This window comes from Protopterus annectens, chromosome 3.part1, assembly GCF_019279795.1.
Source record: "Protopterus annectens isolate FY-2018-M chromosome 3.part1, PAN1.0, whole genome shotgun sequence".
Lineage (NCBI taxonomy): Eukaryota > Metazoa > Chordata > Ceratodontiformes > Protopteridae > Protopterus > Protopterus annectens.
This window is the reverse complement of record NC_056732.1, coordinates 1029946094-1029967801: the sequence shown is the minus strand read 5'-3', so window position 1 is coordinate 1029967801 and position 21708 is coordinate 1029946094. Positions and strand designations below refer to the sequence as shown.

Genomic DNA, 21708 nt, shown 5'->3' with positions numbered 1-21708 from the left:
GAAGGGCCTCAGGACCAATAGCCAAGTAACTTCCTGTGATCCTTCAAGTTTAGAGTAAACCTTGAAGAACTGCACTTAGCTTTTGTTAACCTCTGTACCCAAGTACCAGAGGGATTACCCAACCTAAACCTACCTCTTTGGTCAGAAAGGACTGTAGGTCTAGACAAACACAGAAAGGCTCCTAGAAAGAGATTACCAGATAACCCACGCAGGGATGCCTCATCTGAGAGACCTCCCTATCCTTTACATCCCTTTCCCCTCACCCCCAGCCCCTCCCTACCTGTCTGACAAAGACTGACCCAATCTCTTTCACCTTACCTGGGAAAAGATCACCATAGACAAATGGGTGCTATTTATAATAAAAAACAATTATGCTGTTTCTTGGATGCAGATTCATTTTCTAAATTACATATTCCCACCACCGGACAATCAGATTCATCTGCTCTCACCCATTTTACATGAACTATGGGCAGAAGGCACAGTAGAACTGGTGCTAGAAGAATTTGTAGGAAAGGGAGTTTACTCCATGCTTTTCCTATTGCTGAGGAAGGAAGGGCAGCGGAGACCCATACTGGATTCCTCTAGTAAACACCTTAAAAGTGCCTCTCTTCAAAATGGTCTCCCTGCACACACTTCTACTTTGCATTCTGCCCCAGGGCTTTCTAGTATCCCTAAATGTAAGGGATGCTTACCACCATGTAACAAATTGAACCCCCCATGTAGGAGATTCCTCTAGTTGTGTACTGGCTTATCTCACTATCAGTTTACTGCTTTGTCTTTTGGGATTTCCACAGCCCCAAATGTTTTCACAAAGTGTCTGGCACCAGTGATTGCCTTCTTCCAAACCCAGGGAATTCAGATTTTTCTCTACTTGGATGACCTGTTAATTCAAGCTATTTCTCCTCGAATTCTCCCAACAGCACCTCCAGTGGAGCAGTCCCCTCTTAGTTGGGGGTCACCATCAACTGCAAAAAATATCCCTCCCTGCGGCCATAGCAGGATCTAGTTTTTTTTCTGGGCTTCAGGCTGCACTTAAAGAATACAGGCATTCTTACCTCAAGAGAATGTGCAGAACTTTACTAACTACTACCACAATCTTGCCTCCCTTAGACCGTTCTCCGCAAGGAAGATCCTATGGGCTTTGGGTTATGGTGGCTAATTTTTCAGTGCTCCCCATTGTCAGACTACACATGAAAAAAATCCAGTGGTATCTGAAAACTGTTTGGTCTCAGCACTTTCACCCGCTGAACACAGTAGTCCTCCTTTTATCCTGTCTCAGGTGGGAGCTGTTATGGTAGAAGTCACAAGTGAATCTCAACCAAGGGGCTCCCTTCACTCCTTCAGCCCCATTTCAGGAAATGTACACGTATGCCTTGGATGAGGCATGGAGTACTTGAACAGACAAGTAATGAGTGCAGGGCAGATGGCAGCAATGGATACTAATTTAACACATCAGCATGAAAGAAATGAAGGGTAGCCATCACAGCTCTCTTTCTTTTCACACAGCTGGCAACCAGGTCCCCTCTGAGTGTTCAGATGACACAACTGTGTTGTGGTACATAAACAATCAAGGAGAGACCAGATCTTACCTGTTGTGCAGATTAACTTAAGAAGCCCAGGACTTTGCCATCCAGGAAAACTTATTGCTCACAGCCATATTCATCCCATCACAGAACAGTGTGTAGGCAGACTCTAAGCAGGACCTTGGACTACCCTCACAAATGGACCCTAAACAGACAGGTTTTCCATGGCAGTCTCCAGTGTTGGGGAACATCTCAAGTAAACCAGTTTGCTTCAAAGACCAACCAACAGCTTCCACTCCTCTGCACGTAGAATCTTCGGTCCTTAACTTGGAGAACAGATGTTTTCTCCATTCAGTGGGCAGGGAAGTTCCTGTACACCTTTCCTCCACTACCCCTTATTCCAAGAGTTCTAAAGACCACGAAACACAGCCAAAACTATTGTTAGTGATTCCAATTTAGCGAAGGCGGCTTTGGTTCCCTTCTGTTTTTCTTCTACCCAGGGGCAATTGCTACAAACTACCAAAACAGAAAGGGGGTCACTCAACAGAAAGTTTGCTATCCCCTAACCTATCTCTTCAGGAATGATAGGTTCTGATTTTTTGATTATTATGGTTGTCCAAGAAGCCAGGAGAACTATCACTAAAAAATTTTACATAGCAAAATGGAAGAGATCTAAGAATTTCGGCCAAAGACGCTTGGACAGGCAGGACCCATAGTCAGTTGGATCTCCGTTTGAAATATCATATAGATGTAGATATTACAGATTCATGACCTACCCACAAGCCATCACCCACCTCCACTTCATTCCTTTGCCTCTTTCCCCTTTCCAGGTTGATTTGCAGCAGAGCTGATTCTTAACTATTTTAAAGCATTTGAGGCCACCTATAAAGCCCAGTACCCCTATACCCTATTTGTGACTTTGTGCTTGAGCTTTGGAGAACAACACTTTAAACCCTTAAACCAGCAACATCAGCAAACCTCATATTCTGTACTTGGAAAAAATATCCTCCTGGCCCTCACTTCAGTTGGGAGAGTTTCGGAGCTTTAGGTACTCATATAGCCATTCCCTCCTACTCCTTTTTCACAAAGTTAGGGTGACTGTGATCCTTCATTATAACTAAGGTTGTGAACAAGATATCCTTTAATCAGGCCATGAACCTTCCTACCTTACTTCCCAACCCACAGAATGAATGGGGGGATATTCACAAGGAGTTAAGATTCTGTTTGAACAAAAAGTCCATTCAAAAATCTGATCAGCTGTTTTTTTTTTTTATTCTCTAAACTGTGCCAACTGGTATACAAGTAAACCGTTGTAAGCATCTCATTTTATTACTCTCTACATAGTAAGTCCTTGCCATCAAAACCCACTTTTTTAGAGCAGTAGCATCCTCAAAACCATTCTACTAAGGAGTGGATGCCAGGCCCATTCTGGAGGGTGCCATGTGGCCATCTGTACACACTTTCACTGAAGAACACTACAGGATAGATGCATTTTCAAGGTCCAGAGCTGCTTTTGCTAGGTCAGCCATAGCTGTCCCCTTGAAAAGTTCTACTGCCGTCTAAGAAACCTTCTCCTACTTTCACTTTTGTTCTGGGAATCATCCCTATGGTAAGAATACTGCAACAGTGTTTAGTCAAGAATATAATACAGTTGTGGAAGAACTTATAACAGTAGATGTCCTACTTGTCACTGTTACAGTATTCCTTCCCCTGTTTTTATTATCTCCTTTCTTCATATTTCTCCCTCAGTTTGCTATCCCTTGAGAGACACGTTAAAACCGAGGTGGCTTTATTGCCATTTCATATTATGCCACTCCTAGGTGATAAGTCTTATGTATCAGGGGTCTTCAGGCCACTGAACTGGCGATAGTCTAAGGAGTTACACTTGCATATCTGCCTGTATACCCCTTTGGTTGTGAGCTGATGTCTCATATAGGATGTATGATCCTGGGAAGGTAAAGCTAAGGTACCTTGGTCTATGACTGTGGTGATAACACATATGTTAGGAATACTGCAACAGTGAATAGTAGGATATAGTCTGTTCTGGTATGTTCTTACACAACTGTACTTGATGTATTTGCTGAAGATGGAATAAAAGAAATGTTAATACTGTAAAAATAGAGGAGATGACATCAGGACAGGAAGAGTTAGAAAAAAGAATAGTTGCATGTGATATCAAGAATGTGTAATAGGCATTGTCATTTATGGGACTTAGTGTGAGAAATTGCAAAGAAAATATAGATTATGTGTACATATGAGAGGTATTTGTAACAGTTTTAGTTAATGAACAGATGGAATAAAATCTAAGTTGAGAACAGCATCAAAAGGGGCTGCTCTCAATGAGTGTCGTATTCTGCTTGGTTATCAATGCTGTAATTGTGACAGGCAGTAGGAATAATGTGTTATGGTGAGGTGCAATTATCAATAATTCTGAACTATGCAGATTTTCGTAATCATAAAGTTTGGGTGTAAGTGGTTATGAAGGAATTAAAACTAATGCAGATGCTGGAGTTAGTTTTGAGTAAAGAAAAGGCAAAGGATACAGTGATATAGTGTAAATAGGTGGTATATATTATAAGAAAAGAAAATATTAGGCATAAAATATGGAGAGATGTTCAAACACAATGGGAAGAAAGTGTAGGTGAAATAAAGGACATGTTTTCATGTAGTTTAACATTTAGGGAAAAAAAATCTGTTATCCATTTAGTGATAGTAAAGTTAGGGTGCATGAGGGTGTATATTTTTCCGTCCTCTATATAAAAAAAAAAAAAAAAAAAAAAACAGTGGTTAGAAATTGTCTTAAGAATAATGTAGGATTCTAGATTAAACCATGTAAAAAGGTGGACTGTAGATAATGAATGTATATAGAAGTTGGCTTAAAATTAATAAACTATTCTTGGCCTGTTTACATGTATAGTGAGCACTGATGTTGGGGTGACTGTAGCATATTGAATGTCATATATGCAGAAATACTGAAGACAACAGAAAAGAATGGAAAGCAGTAAAAAATGAAGAAATGGACAGTAATAAAACAATTAAGTACCAGGAAACAAAAGTAGATTGTTTTAATTTGATGTAAGGCCAAAAGTAGTACAGGAAAGATAAAGTTAGGACAGTGGGAATGTCAGTTTTTGTTATGGAAATAAACTTTAACTCTTTCACTGGTAATTTATTTAATGAAATGCAAACAGTATGATGCTTGGAAATGTAATGTTAGTCTAAAGGAGGAGACAGTGAGGCATATTTCTGTCGAATGTACAAGAGCAAAGTAATTTTGGAGAAAAAGTTGAGAATATGAATTAGTGAAAATATCGAAACAGTATCGGCAAACATGGTTTTGTATGGTGAATATATTTTGACTCTTATAATAAATAGGTTGCCCTATGGACTTGTCCATGAGCAGTGTGCATGCCTTATTTTGACCAGTACACTTTCCTCCTCAGTCAACTAGACCCATTCACCCTCCCAGCCATGCTTGCCACCTAGTTTTGAATGCTACATGCAATAGCAAGCATCTGGACCTTGTGGCTAGCCCGTTAAAGACAGTCAAGTACAGCCTGTTTAATATCCTGCTGTGGATGTAAAACCTCCATAAATGGGTGTCTTGAGTGGTACTTGCTCACATTTCTTCACTTTAAGGAGTCGGAACATATAAGGCATGCATAACAACATCAGGGATGTAGTTAGCAGCACTGTACATTAGGCACTGTAGTATAACTTGTCATACATTAAAAATTGCATTGCCCAATTTTAAATAGCCTAATGTCTCTTCATAGGCAGTTTTTAATCTACACTTCACGTAACTGAATATTTTATGCGACTCCCCATCTTATTAAAATATAGTTTTAGCAATAGTACTTCAGATCCACATTAGGTAAACCTATCACCCCCACCAAATTTTTCCCCATAGCAGTTTTTTTGTTAATCTAATGTCTTTTTTTTTTTTTTTTTGTTTTACAATTCCCCAGTAAGCATAAATTTCTACCCTTAATCTCACTTCTCATTTATTTTTCTAATCTTATTTTTATGTACTGAACTGTTGTTGCTACAAGTGCCCTACTTAGCAAATGTGTAAGCTTTCTCATTAATTCCCTAAAAGTAATGTCTTTCGGCTTTTCCCGGTTAGGGGTCGCCACAGCGGAACTCCGGTCCGCTAATGATTGGCAGTGAATTTTTACGGTGCCGAGTTGCCAGCCCGACGCCCAACCTTCAAGGAAGGCATACCCATTCGTGCATGCACTTACCTCCATGTCTTTAAACGTCACTCGACTGCGGGGAGCACATGCAGACTCCACACAGAAGCCGCTCCAGCCAAGAATCGAACGGGAGAACCTCTTGATTTGAGGCGACAGTGCTAACCACTGCACCACCATGGCTATCTTTCTCATTAATTCTTTGCTTTATATAATTTACTTAAAGTAGAAACAGTAACAGTTACACACACATGCCTCCTTTTGCCTCAATTCACTGATGGATTTGTATTCTATCCCGCAACCTTCTAAGCAAGTGGAATCTCTTATTAGCCTTCGCTCCACTCGGGCTGACACTGCCCACCTCAAGTCTCTGCCAATCCCAGTCTATAATGTAGATCCCTCACTTGCCTGCCTGTATTAACTATTTGTAGTTACTCCCATAATTAATTCAGTACTCCCTCCCCTATTGAGGTCTCCCTTTTGTCCTGTGTATCATAATGTAACCCCACCCTCTTGATTACCAACACCATATAGTTTCCCAGTCCAACACATCTCCCTTATTTTTCCATCCCTTCTCTATCCCTTAACTTGTCAAAATTATATCCTGCAACAAACCACCATGATGCTAAAATCAATGTTGACACCCTCACTTCTCCTGCTACTCACCAACTTAACATATTTATCTTCACACTTCCACACAACCCAGCACCATCATCTAGGTTGTACTGTCTAACATGCTGTAGCATACACAATGCTTAATTCACCCAAGATGGCATCCACCTTATACTCTCCAAATATTACAGATTTTGTCAAACACTGCCTACATTCACACAACCCCATAATATGTAAGCTGCAAAAAAAATAGAGTTAAATGTTTGTCCTACAACAAACATATGTCCCCCAAACTGAAACTCTGTGGTGACAACCATCCAAGCCCTGGACCAAATACATCGCCACTAACTTGATACAAAACCATCAAACCACATTCCTCCAATACAGCATAACACTATTTGTTCTTCTGTTAACTTCACACACAAGCATTAGAGGCATCTACTACAAAATTCCACGGTTCCATGTCTGCCTTACCATTCACATTGGTAGGCTGTAACATTTCACGTTATTTTGTTTCTTTATCCCCACACTATAAAATACTAAGAGAACATAGAAAAATAAAAGGACCAGTGGAGTCACAATACTATACAAAAATTCTCTGCAGCTTACCTTTCACCACTAAATCTTTTGGAATTTAGTAAGGCAGAAATTCTAATGTACCCTCAAACTCAACCAAAACAAGACATCCATCATAAGCGTCTATTTGCCCACCTGGTTATAATGAGTTTATTGCAGAAGATGATTTCTGCTGGGTCTCATCCAGCATCTCCAAGAAAAATTCATACTGGGTAATTTTAATATTGGCTTTCTCTCTCTTGCTCTGCCGACTCACAGGACAAATCAATAAATCTCTGTGATCTCCCTCAACTAATTACCATTCCCATCCATTGTAGTAAAACCACCACCAAGGGGACATTACTTGACTTGGATTTCTTACCTCTATGCTTCACAAAATCTTTACCTGAAGTACCCCTCCAGTAAAGCATATGTCTCTACCTTCTGGAAAAAGACACATTTTTTACCTCTAGGAAGGAGGGCATTCAGCTGAACACTAAAACTATAGGCCCATTGCCATCCTTTTCCCCCTCCCTGCATCAAAAATACTAGAGGAATGTATCAAGTCACAAATGTTACATTCCCTCACACAAAATAACCTCTATTCTCCATCTCAGCATGGCTTCCACCCTATTAGGCATTAGTCACATGAGAAGAATTCAGTGGTATCTCTGGTCTGTCTAGAGTCATCCTAAACACCCCTTCTGTTTTCAGATTCCAGTTCTAGGATTTGTCAGAAAGGAGTATTAATGGGTGGACCAGTTTTCTTTCATTCTAGTTCTTCCTTTCTCCCTCCCAGTCTTTCATTACAGATGTTTCAGACTTTGCTTGGAGAGCACTTTCAAAATGGGTCAATGTGAAAGGTCTGTTGAGTTCTAAGGACAGACAAAAAGCATGCAAATATCACAGGTATTTTGATCTCCAGAACCTCTACATCAGATCGCAGACACCACCACAGTAATGTACATAAACAAAGGGTACTGGAACTTATCCTCTTTACTGATTTGCTATGATTGCCTTGAAGACTATTTAGGCTTCACCCTTCCCTTCAGTGCAAAATCTTGTAGCAAACAAGCTAAGCAGATGTAGGACAGACCCTCATGAATGGAAGTCGCACCCGGGGACCTTCCTGGAATTCATCTAACTCAACTGTGGGGAACACCCTAAATAGATCTATTTGCCATCTTTCAAAACAGTCAAGGAAATTCTGTTCCAGGATTCCTTGCAAAAAAAAAAGCCTGGGAGAGCGAGACGACCTCATTTCCATGGATGGGAATACTTCTGTATGCCTTTTCACCGATACCCATGGTACTTCATAAAATTCTGAAAATTCTCCAAAGATTGTATTGGTGACCCTCTTGGCCTAGGCAGCAGTGGGTCTCATTTCTGAACTTGGCCAAGAGCAGTTACCACAAGCTTCCCAATGGATTTGATTTTACTCCCATAAGACAGGGGATGTTTGCACATCAACCTGAATATATTTCAGTTGTGATATCCACAGTTTGCACTATGAATGTTGTTTCTGTAAAACAGTTTTTGAACCAGTTTAATGGTTCCAAGCCATATAGTAGCAGTTGTCATTGTTATATTAATAATTTGTGATTAAAACTTTGAAATGCTCTGCTAAAATCTATAAAGGTAGCCCCTGTTAGTGGTCATTTTTCCTTTACTGAGAGATGAGGTTAGTGACTGTAAATGGTGGTTAGGGTATTATGGGCATTATAAAATCTGTATGGAGTATTGTCATATTTTCTAAGAGTAGCTGGAGATCAGTCATTCATATATTTTTGTTGTAGAACATCAGATGGAAATGGGTAATAATCAGTAGTAGTAGAGGGGCATTTTTGTACAGGAATTGTTAAGAAATGTTTGAACTATAGTGAGATAATGGATGCGGTGAGACGGAGATGATGTGGTAGTAGCTTAGCTAATGAATTTTCATGGGCATTCAGAAGTCATGTAGCTGAAGCACTGGTATATTCTTAAGGGAAAAAACAAAAATGGTGAAAACATGGAATGTGGTGGCTCTTTGTGTTTACAAAGATCCTACCTCTTTTTCCCATTAGCACATGTTTTTATGAAGATAAGCATACCTCTGCAGCCAGTGAACTCCTGCACCACCATCCAGTGCGGGCTCCTTACTATCGGCTGCTAAAACCTTCTTCCTCCTCATTCAGGATCTCTTCAACCCTCAATCTCATTTGCCTGTTATGATTGAGTCTGTCAGCTGTGGTGCATTCTGGGTTAAAATATCACTGCCTATAGGCTAGCATGTATTACCATGTTTAGAGGATCTCCTGTGTGCCTTTTTTATTTCTCCAGGGAAATGAACTAGAGAAAAGAGAAATGAAATTACATGTTCCCTGGAAAATGTGGGTCCTGCTGTGAGCAGAATGGCATACTTCCACATTGAGGTATGCCTTGAAGTGGATAGTCCTAAGTCCATCTTCTGTATAATGCCCGCTCTGAAAACCTTTCTTTAAGACCTACTGATGTGCCATGCCATTGCATAATTATCTCCGTGATGGCATATGTTGATAGTTTTTTTTTCTCCCCCAGAAGCGTTTCGTACAAGCCAGAAGTAGCAAAGCAGAGTCTGCCAGAAAACACCATCCTGAGAAGAATTGATTTTAGTTCAACTTTTCCTGGAGAAGAGCTGGTGACTGAAGGTATTTTTATATATCCTGAAAATGCCCTCCTAAAAATAGTATTTTATTTTTTCTTTCTTTGAGTGAGTGGTATGATAGAAGCTGAAGAAGCACACTGTACTCAGGTTTACCTGTTAATGCCCAGTGATGCAATTTTTGCCTTAAATTGTCTAACTTTATTCTTTCATTAATTTGGACCATATTCTGGATATTGGTATTGTTTGTAAAAAAAAATGTTTCTTTTATTTTTTAAAGCACAAACTTCAGATTTTGTTAGTTTTATCATTTCTGTATTTATACCCAGTGTTAAGTGCTTCATCCTTCAAAGCCCTGAATGTCAAGCATAGTTTACTACTTACCTTTCTGTTGGTAGTACTATTTAAGCCTAGGAATTTCAGTCTGTAAGTACCCCAGATGTATTGATGGAATTAAATTTGTGAATTTGGATTAAACAGATTATGGTAGATTATGATAAATTTACTTGACTTTGATTGTAAATAGAATAAAGTGTATAACACTCCAAAATCTCTCTCATCATGGGGTTGTACAGTTCCACTAGTTTACTCTGGTCTCTTACACCTATAAATAATATATGCCTACCTGCTTTAAGGTTCTGTTTCCTGTGCTTTACATTAGCATTTAAGAACATATGCAAAATGACTCCAATATCTTTAAAATGTAGAACTTATTCTGATTCATCATTGCCCATTATGACTGGTTATTAAGTACATGTTTTCCAAACACCATGTTAACACTGAATTGTACTCCTGTAGCTCTAGACCAAGTCATAACATCAACAAATCTGCATTTTTTGGGTAGGACCACGGGACTGCATAGATGAGTTTGTGGCATACCTTCACAATACTACGGGATTTTTACGCTTTACTTATAATGTTACTATTCAACAACTGAATTATTTGGATGTAACTCTTAGTAAAATGAACGATCATTTCAAGTCCCGTGTTTATAGGAAACCCTCATTCTCTAATGGGTATCTCCATTATGCCAGTTCTCATCCAAAATTTCAAAAAAGATCTATTGTGAAGGGGCAGTATGTAAGGGTGTCCCGTATGACATCAGAAGAAAATGATTTTGTCACAGAAGGGGAGAAATTGAAATCCTTCTTTTTGGAAAGGGGGTACCCTATAGCTTTGATCAATTCTGTTTTTGAGGAAGTAAGAAATATGAGATCTAGCCGCTTTGCCCCCATTTTGGGGAAGGCCAAGACACCTGTTGAAGATGTTTTGTTAGATGGGTTTCAAGGTATATCCAGCCCTGAACAGATGTTTATTACACAATATAGCCAACAAGCGGGAGAGATCAGGTACATCATTGAGAGGGAATTCAATGATTTTAAAGAATTTACTGATTTGGCCAATTTCAAGGATTTGACATGTAAAGTAGTATACAGGAAGGGATTTAATGTTAAAAGGTTCCTTGAACAGAATCCTAAGATGAAAAGAAAAAACATGCAAAGAAAGGGTACGTTTCGTTGTGGGTGCTGTCCACAATGTAAATATATAATAGACCAGGACAGCTTGTATTTGGAAAGTAGAAGCAGAAAGTTGTGGTCAGATGGTCTGTATAACTGTAACTCTAGGGGATTGGTGTACTTGGCTGCCTGCCGTTCTTGCCAGGCATTTTATGTTGGCAAGACGGAGGCAGCTTAGGAGGCGTATATATGAACACGCCTATGATATACAGAGAAAACTTAACACTAATGCACTTTTCAGACATACTTTGACCTGTGAAGGAGCTTCTTTTAAGTTTTTTGTTTTGGAATCTGTCCCACAGTGCAGTAGGGGGGGTAATTGGCCTGCGCTGTTATCTCACAAAGAGACTTGTTGGCAGATTTTATTGGAATCAAGCAAATACCCAGGGCTGAATGATTCTATTTCTATAGCCCCATATCTAAAATTAAAGGCAGACAAACTGTAAGGCCATAGATTCCTACATTGCACTGTTGAAGTTGTATTTTATGGTTTATATTTTGTTTAAATTACATTATGGTTTTAATAACTATGTCTATTTTAGCAAAATGTATTTAAAAGTATTGCTGAGGGCTTTAATAGCATTCATTATTTCTAATGCATATGGTTTGGGCCATATATTTATAAAGTATGTATTGCTTTAAATTTTGATTGTATTAATTTGAACAGCTGTATATAAAATGAATGTGATGAGGGGTGGCTTTTATTCTGATGAAGTTGTTTTAACAACGAAAACGTTACTAGAGTGGATGTACGTTAAATAAACCTTCTTTTGATACTGCTTTGATACTGCTTTCGTGCTCATTTTGGAGAAACACAGTCCTAATTGTGTGTTGGCGGTTTGTGCTTTTCCTTTTGCCTGCTTGGCTGCCTACATTTGGTGGAGTTTGTTTTCCAAACACCATGTTAACACTGAATTGTACTCCTGTAGCTCTAGACCAAGTCATAACATCAACAAATAGTCAATTAATGTTATGTCAGCCACAGGTCTGAAGACAGTGCTAGTCAGAGATGGGCAAGCCTAGGATTTTCAAGGAAAAGTCAAGCCAGAGCAAGTCCTAAGTGTCTGGCATGGCTGTTAAAGTTTTTTGAGAGCCGAGCCAGACCAGATGATGAAGTTGAAAAAAAATTGTAATATTCTAGTGTACTTTACATGTTCGCTATGCCAAATACTGCATGTTATTTTCTGACAGTCTAATTTACAAAATAAGTTACTGAAAGACACTATACAACCTTAATTTATATAATTCTGGTTTACTAATGTACTTCTATCCAGAGCCAAAATACAAAGTGTTATCACCCTTAAACACTCTAGCACTGGAACTCTAGTTCAACATTAATACTCTTGCACACATTTCTGTACAGAATACTTATTGTATTTATTTTACATTTGTTTACCGGGAAAGTCCGACTGGACACAGGTCCATTTTCAGTGGAGGCTGGGGAGCAAAGCTCCAGTACAATACAATACAAAAGATAAAATGTGGCAAGTTAAGAAGAAACCATCACATCACACAGGAAATTAATAGAAATGAACATACATAGCAGAACTTAATTGTTAAAATATCTAAAGGTGAGTGTATAGAATATAGAAATGTGAATATCTAAGAGATAAGTTTTTAATTTTTGTTTTGTTCATATGGGAGCATAGCATTATAGGGGATTTATCACCGGGTATACTAGCAGAGAATGAGAGGTAGAGAGACACTATTTTGTAGTTAGTAGAGTCATAACTACAGTGCGCTAGTATGGCTTAACCTGGAGGGTGACATGAGCAAAGCCAGTTTTTTGTGTAGTGGGTTCTGAGTAGTTTTTTTTAAATTGGGAAGTGGAGGTGCTAGAAGTTAAGTGATTTGGGAATGAGTTCCAGGTTGTAGCAACAGAGCAGGCAGAGAGAGATTTGCCAGGCTCATTTTTGTGTTTAATGACATTTATGTGGTTCTGATTATTGGATCTAAAGGTTCTGGAGGTGGTGTATGGGTGGATTAGATGCTGAAGGGCAGGGGTTTTGTCAGGAAGGTAGTGGAGCATGGGAGCTATTGTGAGTTGGTTGAGGAGGAGATTGCGTGAAGGCTAGACAGTGATGGGATCTATGAGTGGCATCGGTAGCGAACTTGGCAATCTTGTTTTAGCAAGATTCCATCTTGGTTAGTTCAGTGTGGCAAAGGTTAGTTAAGACAGGGGAGGCATAAAGAATGATGTATAACAGATGAGTTCTTGCAGTAGTGGCTTTGGTGTATTTAGTCATGAACTTTCCGCTCCTGTAAAGGAGACCTAGCTTTTTGTTGACCTTCTTGATTGATGGGGCTGTATGTATGTCAAATTTCAGATGGTCAGTTTGTATGCCTAATAGCTTTGTGTGAGTTGTTGGGGTGATTTGTATATTATCTTTAGATTGTGTGATAAAGTTATTGTTTAGTGTAGGAGATCGACCTGGGCTAAAGCGAATGAGTTTGTTTTTTTTGGGGATTATGTACAAGTTTGACGTTGGTGAGCCATGCTTCGGTTAGGGTAAAGTTATTTTGGGTGATGGTTTTTAGTTCATTCAGGGTGGGGGTGGCACATATAGCGGTGTCATCTGCATATTATACTACAGAGGCAGAAAGAGGATGAGGCTATCTGGTTAGTAAATAGTGAAAATAGCAAGGGACTGAGGATGGACCCTTGAGGGACACACCTATGGCTTCTAATAGTAGATGGGACAATTGATCTTGCCATAGATGGGACAATTGATCTTGCCATAGAACTGACTGCTGGATGGGACAATTGGTCTTGCCAAAGAACTGCCTGCTGACGATCTGATAAGTAGTTACTGAACCAAGATATAGTGCAGAAGCTTATGTTGAGGGTAGCTAGAGTTTCTAGGAGTATGCTATGGTTAACCATATCAAAGGTTTTGGATAAGTCTAAGAATATGGAGGGTACGAATAGTCCGTTGTTTCTGTGGTAATTGACAGTGTTGGAAAATGAAAGCAGTGCTTTGGTAGTGCTATGGGAAGGTCTAAAGCCATGCTGGGATTTGGATAGTAGATTGTTTTTTTTTTAGGAGGTACTTCATAAGTTGGGTATGAACTACTCTCTCTAATATTTTTGATAAAGGTGATAGGATTGCAATAGGATGGTAGCTGGTAAGCTCAAGAGAGTTACCCCCTGTGTGCAGTGGTATAATGTGTGATATTTTCCATGAGTGGGGTACTTTACATTCTGATATTGACGTGTTTATGAGAATGGAGATGGGATAGGCTATAACATCTGCTGTTATCTGTAGGAAATTAGCTGGTAGATTGTCAGCTGCTAATGTGGTCGGTTTAACTCTTTGGAGGAGTTTAGCAATTGTATTAGTGAGGACTGGGTTCAGGGGAAAAACTGGGGCAGGAGTTTTTTGTATTGATATCGGTGGGGGATCAATGTTGGTGTAGGGTTACTAGTTGTGTTTTAGGTATTGGCTAGGGCTTGGATTGTTTCATTAAAGTATTTGTTAAATTGGGGTGGTGATGATGATGTGGTTATTTGGTAATACAGGGGAAGGAGTGGTAGATTTTCCTGGGTGTATTAAGCTATTTATTGAGGCCAAGAATTTTTGAGGGTTGTGAGCGTGTTTTTCCTGGATAGTTTTATAGTAATTAGTTTTGTCAAGTTTTATCATTTTTTTGGCTCTGTTGCGAAGTTCGAGGTAATTCTGTTTCAGGGTAGTGGTTTTGTATTTGTGAAATCTTTTATTATGGATCTGGTATCTTTTGATAGCCATGGGGCGTACTACACGGCTTTGTCTAGAGATAGTTGTTTTAAGGGAGTCCAGTTACAGCATTTTAGTGAAGTGATTAAGTACCTAATTGTGCAGCACAATACAAATTCGTATTTTAGTGTGTTATAATTACCTTATTACAGTAATACAAAATCTATAGTTCAGCATTACTACTCTGACATTTCTGTACACAGTACAAATTTAGTTTGCAGTGTTATAATCATCTTAGTGTTTTCCATTTTATGATACTGTCAGCTAAATGAGCATTCTTATGACCCATGTATAACCAGTGACAGTTGTGTTCTTTGTTGTCAAATTGTCAGCCATGTAACAGAATGTAGGAAATGAATTTTGCAAATGCATTCTAAGGTCTACAAAGCAGATGTTCATGTGAAATTACATGAATCTGTGCCAACTGAGTGTACACTTGTTTTGCTGAAAGTTAGTATTTCAACGCAAGATTTTAGACATGCTCTACTACTGCTCACAATCTCTCCCATTTTAATGAAACATTGTTCACTAGGCACAGATGGTACAGTTCCACACAAATGTTTTCCTGTTTCCTTTTGAAAGATTAAGGATACTGCAGAGACCTTTTCACCAACCATGATAATCAGATAAGGATACTGGAGAGATCTTTTCACCAACCATGATACTTAATCTACATTGTAATCTTCAATGTCTTCATTTAAGTAGATTTCTAGCTCAGACAGTAAACATTTAATACTGACCAATTTGTTTAATATTTTTCTAATGAGCATTTTCCAGAACTCTCCCTTTTCCACCATGTTTTTGGCTGTTAGAGGCACCAGCTCACTGTACAAACAATTGCAGTTTGCATCTTACTAGTTAAGTGCTTTAGTTCTATTTACAGTTATGTGCATTTTTTTTGCAAGTTATCCATCTTGGAATCCAAACATTTTTAAATCCTGGCTTGAAGATGGTTGCTTTTTTGAAAATACTGTGCTTCTCTAGGTTTTCAAATGTATTGCAAGTTAAATATTTTGAGTTCTGCAGAACAATCTGGTGGCAACCTGCACAGCCAAGTTAATTATCTGTTTCAGAACCTTCACATTCTGTACGACCATCATTTTGCTCTATTAAGCTCTGTAGCTCAGACAGACTCATTACAGTCCCAAAAAATATGTTCCAGTTATCTATTTCTTCCTCATCACATCTCCAGCATTTGCACTGTATCTGAGGAAAATTCTTTGGAGCCTGCTTGGGGTATAAAATACAAACACTTCCAAGCAAGGATCCTAAATCTTCTAGACTTTGCATGTTTAGGAGCCATACATATGTCCTCCAATTGTTTGTGAATTGTTTATCCAATCTCTCTTCTCAAGCCTTTCTAACCTCATTTGAATGATTCCTATAGTTTTCATGTAATATTTTATATGCCCTACTAATTATCTCTTGTTGGTGCTGCGGTAGCGCTGTCGCCTGACAGTAAGACGTTGTCCCGTTCGATTCTCAGCTGAAGTGTCTTCTGTCTGGAGACGTGTGAATGGGCGTACCTTCGTTGAAGGTTGTGCATCAGGGCTGGCAACTCTGCACATAAATATCTACTGCCAATCATTAGCGGACTGGAGTTCTGCTGTGGCGACCCCTAACCGGTAAAAGCCGAAAGAGACAACAACTAATTATCTCTTTCTAACAGCAGTTTGTGTTGTAGCTTCTACTAAAAACTCCACCAGTAGTCTTCTTTTTCTTAGGATCCCCACTATTCCTTTCTCTTTTCCTATACTCTTGGGAGGGAAAGAGGACAAGTTAAGTGGAATAAAGCTGATCCTTCCAATAGAACAAGGTATTTTAAGTTTACCTGATTTAAACAGACATTTTAGAACTACACAGTTAAGGATTATAGGGTCCCTATTAAATAAAAAGTCAAAATGTCAAATGGCCAAATATCCGAAAAGGCCTTTCCTCGATATCGCTATTGTAAGATCGCGGTACAGTGAAGACTGAAAAATTTGCCCTTTCCTCACTGTAGTGTGATCCCTGAGTTGGTATATATAATTAGCGGGGAGGGTTGGGGGCACAGCCCTCCACAATACTAATTTCGAGGAACGACCTTTTCGGATATTTGGCTGTTCAACAATTTGACTTTTCATTTGTTTAATAGGGACCTAGCTTTTATATGTAACACGAGCAGAAGATTATAATTCAAACTGGAAAGGGATGATGATGAAGCAAGGAGGAAGTTCAAGAAACAGAGTTGGATTTTGGATGCATATCCTTAAGGCAAATAATAATACATTCATAAGGTAGCAGAAAGTATTCTAAGAACTAAGCCAGTTCAAGAATGGAGAAAGGAGATATTGCCAGTTGGGATGCCTAAAAGTAGAGTTACAGAAAATATGCAAGATGGGGCTGGAATTTACATGAGAAACCTGACAAAGGAACCAAGATGTTGGGAGCAAATAACTTAAGCAGGAAAGGTAATATATTGGGATAAGTCCAAGATGGCATTTAGATTCCAGGATAGAGACTGCCTTCCCTACCAGGGCTTGATCTCAGACAACAGGCAAAGAGAAAGGGATATGGGGATTTTAAATGAAAGACATGCTCTGGTAGAGTTTTTAGATGAGACTAGAACAGAAGCAGCTGTTAAAATGGGTAATTAGTAGGGCATATAAAACATTGCATGATAACAATAAGAACAGTTGGATAAGGTTAGAAAAGACTGGTGAGAGAGACTAGAGATGCAATTTACAGGAAACAATGGAAAGATGTGTATGGCTCCTAAGTATTCAGCCAGTTCAGAAGGTTTTAGATCTTTGCTTGAAGTGTTTGCATATGTACCTTTATATCCCAAGGAAACTTCAAATAATTTTTCCTCAGATAGGTAGCAGATGTTGGAGGAATAATCGAGGAGAAAGACTTCACTGGGGGGGGGGGACATGTTTTGGGAGTGTAATGAGGTGGCAGATTTTAATACCCTCTCAGAAATATTGGGTGAGCAAATGGCAGTAAGTTAGGAAATTATTATTTTCAGCTTGGATACAGGATCTGAATTGCGTAGACATAGTAAGGCCTTAAATTCAATTCTGCTGGCTGTCAAAAAGCAATTGCTAAAATAATATAAAGCAGTCTTCCCCAACTGTATTTCATGTATTGAATATTAAAGAGAGAAAAGAACTGGAAGAGGTTTCTTTAGAAATGGAGAGGAGCAAGTTACATAGAAACAAATGTAAATTTTGGGAGCAGTTCATGTATAATCAGGAGGAGGAGGAGGAGTGAGGTTTAAGGGGAGGCAGGAATTCAGCAATTTTTTTGTAATGTTAGACTGATGATAGCAAAGAAAATACATGTGATGTATATTTAAATGGAAAACTGTTAAAATGGTTTGTTTTATTTTCTGTTAATGTATGTTTGCCTGTATCTTAAGTGATAATTTTAATAAAGGTGCTTAAAACAATTCTACTACTGAAAATTTCTCCAATTCAAATCCACAATGTAGTCCTAATATTTTATTATCCAAAGTTTAATATTATTTTTGAACTATACTTTCTCAGTATTACGCACCCCTGCATATTGAAATGTACTCCAACATTATGCAACTTGTTTTTAATCACTTTGAATAATACATTTAAACAATTATAAGATTTCACTTCAATATTCAAGTGATTAGCATAAGAAAACAGTGGTAATTTAATAGCAAGAGTAATATGCCAAGCTGCCTCGGAATAATGTAATGATCTTTCCACAGTAACTACATTCATCGTTAATCCAGATAGCCTGCTTAATAGACATCCTTGCTTTACTCCTCTACCAATTTGTATTTTCCCAACTAGCCATTAACTAATGGCCTTATCCAAGCATTAAAAATATTCTTGATTACATGAATAATCATGAACCGTCTTTTATAGCTATCTTAACACATCCCATATAGCATCTTGAGCAATCATCGCTGTAACATCACAAGCCATCAGGATACCTTTACTATTTCTTTGATTCTAATCCCCTTAACAATAACATTTTGTATTGGTTGTTCACTAATTGCAGAAGTCATATGTACAAAGGAGGAATGTAACACTTAATCTAACTTGCAATAATTTACTAAATTTATAATCTTTATCAGAGGTTGCCAATTTAAAATGGTTGCTTTATCCCTCAGAGATATTACTGCCTAATGTACCCTTCTGTAACCACTCATTGAACATGGGCATTATTACTAATCTGTGGTAATTAGTCATCATTTAAATTGGTATGATATACCATCCGGTCCAGAAAAAGTCTCTGTATGAACTTGAGATTGTGTTTAATTCTTGAAGTCAACATTGACACTAATTTATCACTGCTAGGAATTTAATATTACACTCTTTTTGGTATTGACAAAGGGGTAAACGTAGAAGTAACATTATTTTCTGCCACATCTGTTATCTCTTTTTGGGAAGAGACAATATCGCCCATCTCATTCTTTGTGTTGCATTGTGTTGTACTGCTGTTTAGACTTTTTGCTTAATAATGGCGATGCTGTTTTTCTATTAAGTCATCATATTTTTGTTTATATAACAAAATCCTAATACTTTCCATGTAGTTATTGTTTAATGTACGTCCCAAACTTTTAGTGTTTTACTGTAACCCATATGCCTTTTTCAAGACTTATAAACAACCTTTTATAATTGTCTAAAGACATGTCACCAGCGAGCCCAGTTGTCACAAAAAGGTATCAAGGAAATATGCTGCATCCAAAATATATTTAGATTTAAGCTCCATTACTCAGTTTTCAGTTTCGTTAGGTTCATAGGACAATACTAGGCTATTGGCCCGGAGGCCCTTGTAAGTCTAGCCAAGAATTTCACCCATGTTCCCACAAAGTCAGCACCTCTTTTCCCAGTCCAGCAGGGGCACAGGTGGAATCCCAGGGGTATATTTTCTGTTTCCCATCCAGGTTTCCCTTAAAAAGGGCTAGTGAGGTACTCTGCTTGACATGGAGAGTCCGTCTATCCCACAGATGGGGGAGTCATTGCAACACATCTATTCCACCAACAAGTTCTATTAATGTCACAGACCAGGTTGAGGCCTTGCATGAAGGTTGCGCTAGTGGAGTTTGACTTGGATATGCAGCAACTCCATCAAGGCTGAGTCTGAGATGGCCTTGTATGCCAGACACAGGTCACTTATGAACAGTCTGTATGAGGCTGAATAGAGGGACAGGGTTTTAGCCTATCTGTATAGGATAGGTGTTTGAGACCCTGGATTTTCCTGGTAAGGAACTTCTGTGGTTTCTCCAACTGCTGCATGTGCTTGGCAAGGTACATGCCAAACTGGGCATTGTACTCAGTAATGGGTCTGATAAGGGAGATGTACAGGGATGTTATGACCCCCTTGTTCGTGGATGAAATACCCTTATTTATGAGGTGGGTGATGTAGAAAGGCTTCCGTACAACAGAGGGAATGTGGTGGTCAAAAGTCAGGTTGCTATCATCCTGGGTGCCCAAGGTCTTCAGGACTGATTGCATGCTTGGTACATTGTTATTAATGTGATAATTAGTGGGGATGCTATTTTCCCCAAAGGGGATAATGCATTTCTTGGCATTGTTTGAGGCCACGCTTCTGGCCCCAGTTATTAGTTTGGGTAAGGCCCTCTTGGAGGATGTTCACATCACTAGGGGACTTTATGACTGTGCCCAGCTTGCAGTCATCTGTAAACTTGGTCAGCCACAGACCACTGGTTTTGGCTTGCACCTCAGAAAAGTATATCCCAAACAGTAGAGGCCCCATGATTGATACTTGGGGTATGCCACTTTTTATGGGTTTACTACTAGAGGTGGCTTCCCCTATTTTGACTGAGTGTGTTGTATCAGTGAGCCAGTTAGCTACCCAGCTGGGAGAGTTTATCTATTATGCCCGAGTGGGGAATAATGTCAAAGGCTTTGGCTAGGTCAAGGGAGGCGGTGTGCACCGTGTTCCCCCTCTTCCATGGCTTTGGTGACTTGTTTTGAAGAAGGCGACCAAGTTTAACAGGCATGATCTCCCTTTGACAAAACCAAACTGTGTGGGATTAAGTGTTTGGAGGTTGCCAATGTCCTTGTATATAAGGTCCATGATAAAGCGTTCCATGGCCTTGCAGATTAGGCTGGTGGGCCTGCAGTTGCCTGGGTCTGTGGATGCTCCACCTTTGTGTAGAGGGATGACAGTGGCTGTCCTCCATTCTGCTGGGACAAAGCCAGTGCACAGGCTTTGGTTGACGGTGCCATTGTGGTGCTGAGAGCTCTGGCCTGTATTCATGTAGGACACAGCCAGGGATGATGAGTCCTGTGAAGGCTGTATTTTTTGCCTTTGAGAAGGCATTAATGACTTGCTCCCTGGTGATGAGGGGAGGGTGGCAGGTGCTGGGGATGTCTTGGTTTACTGATGGGAGTGCAGGGGGGTGAAGTTTTCACTGAACTTGTTTGCCAGCAGGTTGGCTATATCTACAGTGTTTGTGTATGCGGTATTCTTGACCACCAATTCACGGCAGATTTGCGAATTACCTTTGAGATTGCAGATGTATGCGAAAGAAGGCTTTGTGATTGTCTTTGGTGGATGTGGTCAATAGGGACTTGAAGTTAGCCTTAGAGGATTTCACCAGTGACTTTATTTGCTTGTGCAGACAAAGGAGAGATTTTTTCCAACTTGGCATCTGCTCCTTCTTGGTCCTGGACAGCATTTTTTTTCCTTTTATTATAGCCAGTTTATTGCTGCTGTCCACCACCAGGCAGGTTTACTCTTCCTTGAGGAAGATGATTTTGTCCTGTCCGGTATTGCTGAGTCCATGCAGCTATATAGGTGCTCATACAGTTTTTGGTGTAGGCTTGGACATTAGTGCTTGTTCCATCTGAAGGGATGGTGGCTATAAAGCTCCTAATACCTACTCTCAGGAGGTTGTAGTCAGCTTTGGAAAAGTTTTTTTTTGTTCGACCCTGGCAAGGGGGTGTTTGGGGAGATGGTGAC

At 39.3% G+C, this 21708-nt stretch overlaps 1 protein-coding gene across 1 annotated transcript in view; it reads left to right on the top strand.

Annotated features, from left to right (window-relative positions):
* Positions 1 to 21708, top strand: part of LOC122797744 — a 1403591-nt gene that overhangs the window by 743965 nt on the left and 637918 nt on the right. Inside the window, exon 14 of the mRNA XM_044066269.1 lies at positions 9443 to 9552. Within this exon, the coding sequence (XP_043922204.1) occupies positions 9443 to 9552 (110 nt within the window). The remainder of the gene's footprint in view (positions 1 to 9442; positions 9553 to 21708) is intronic.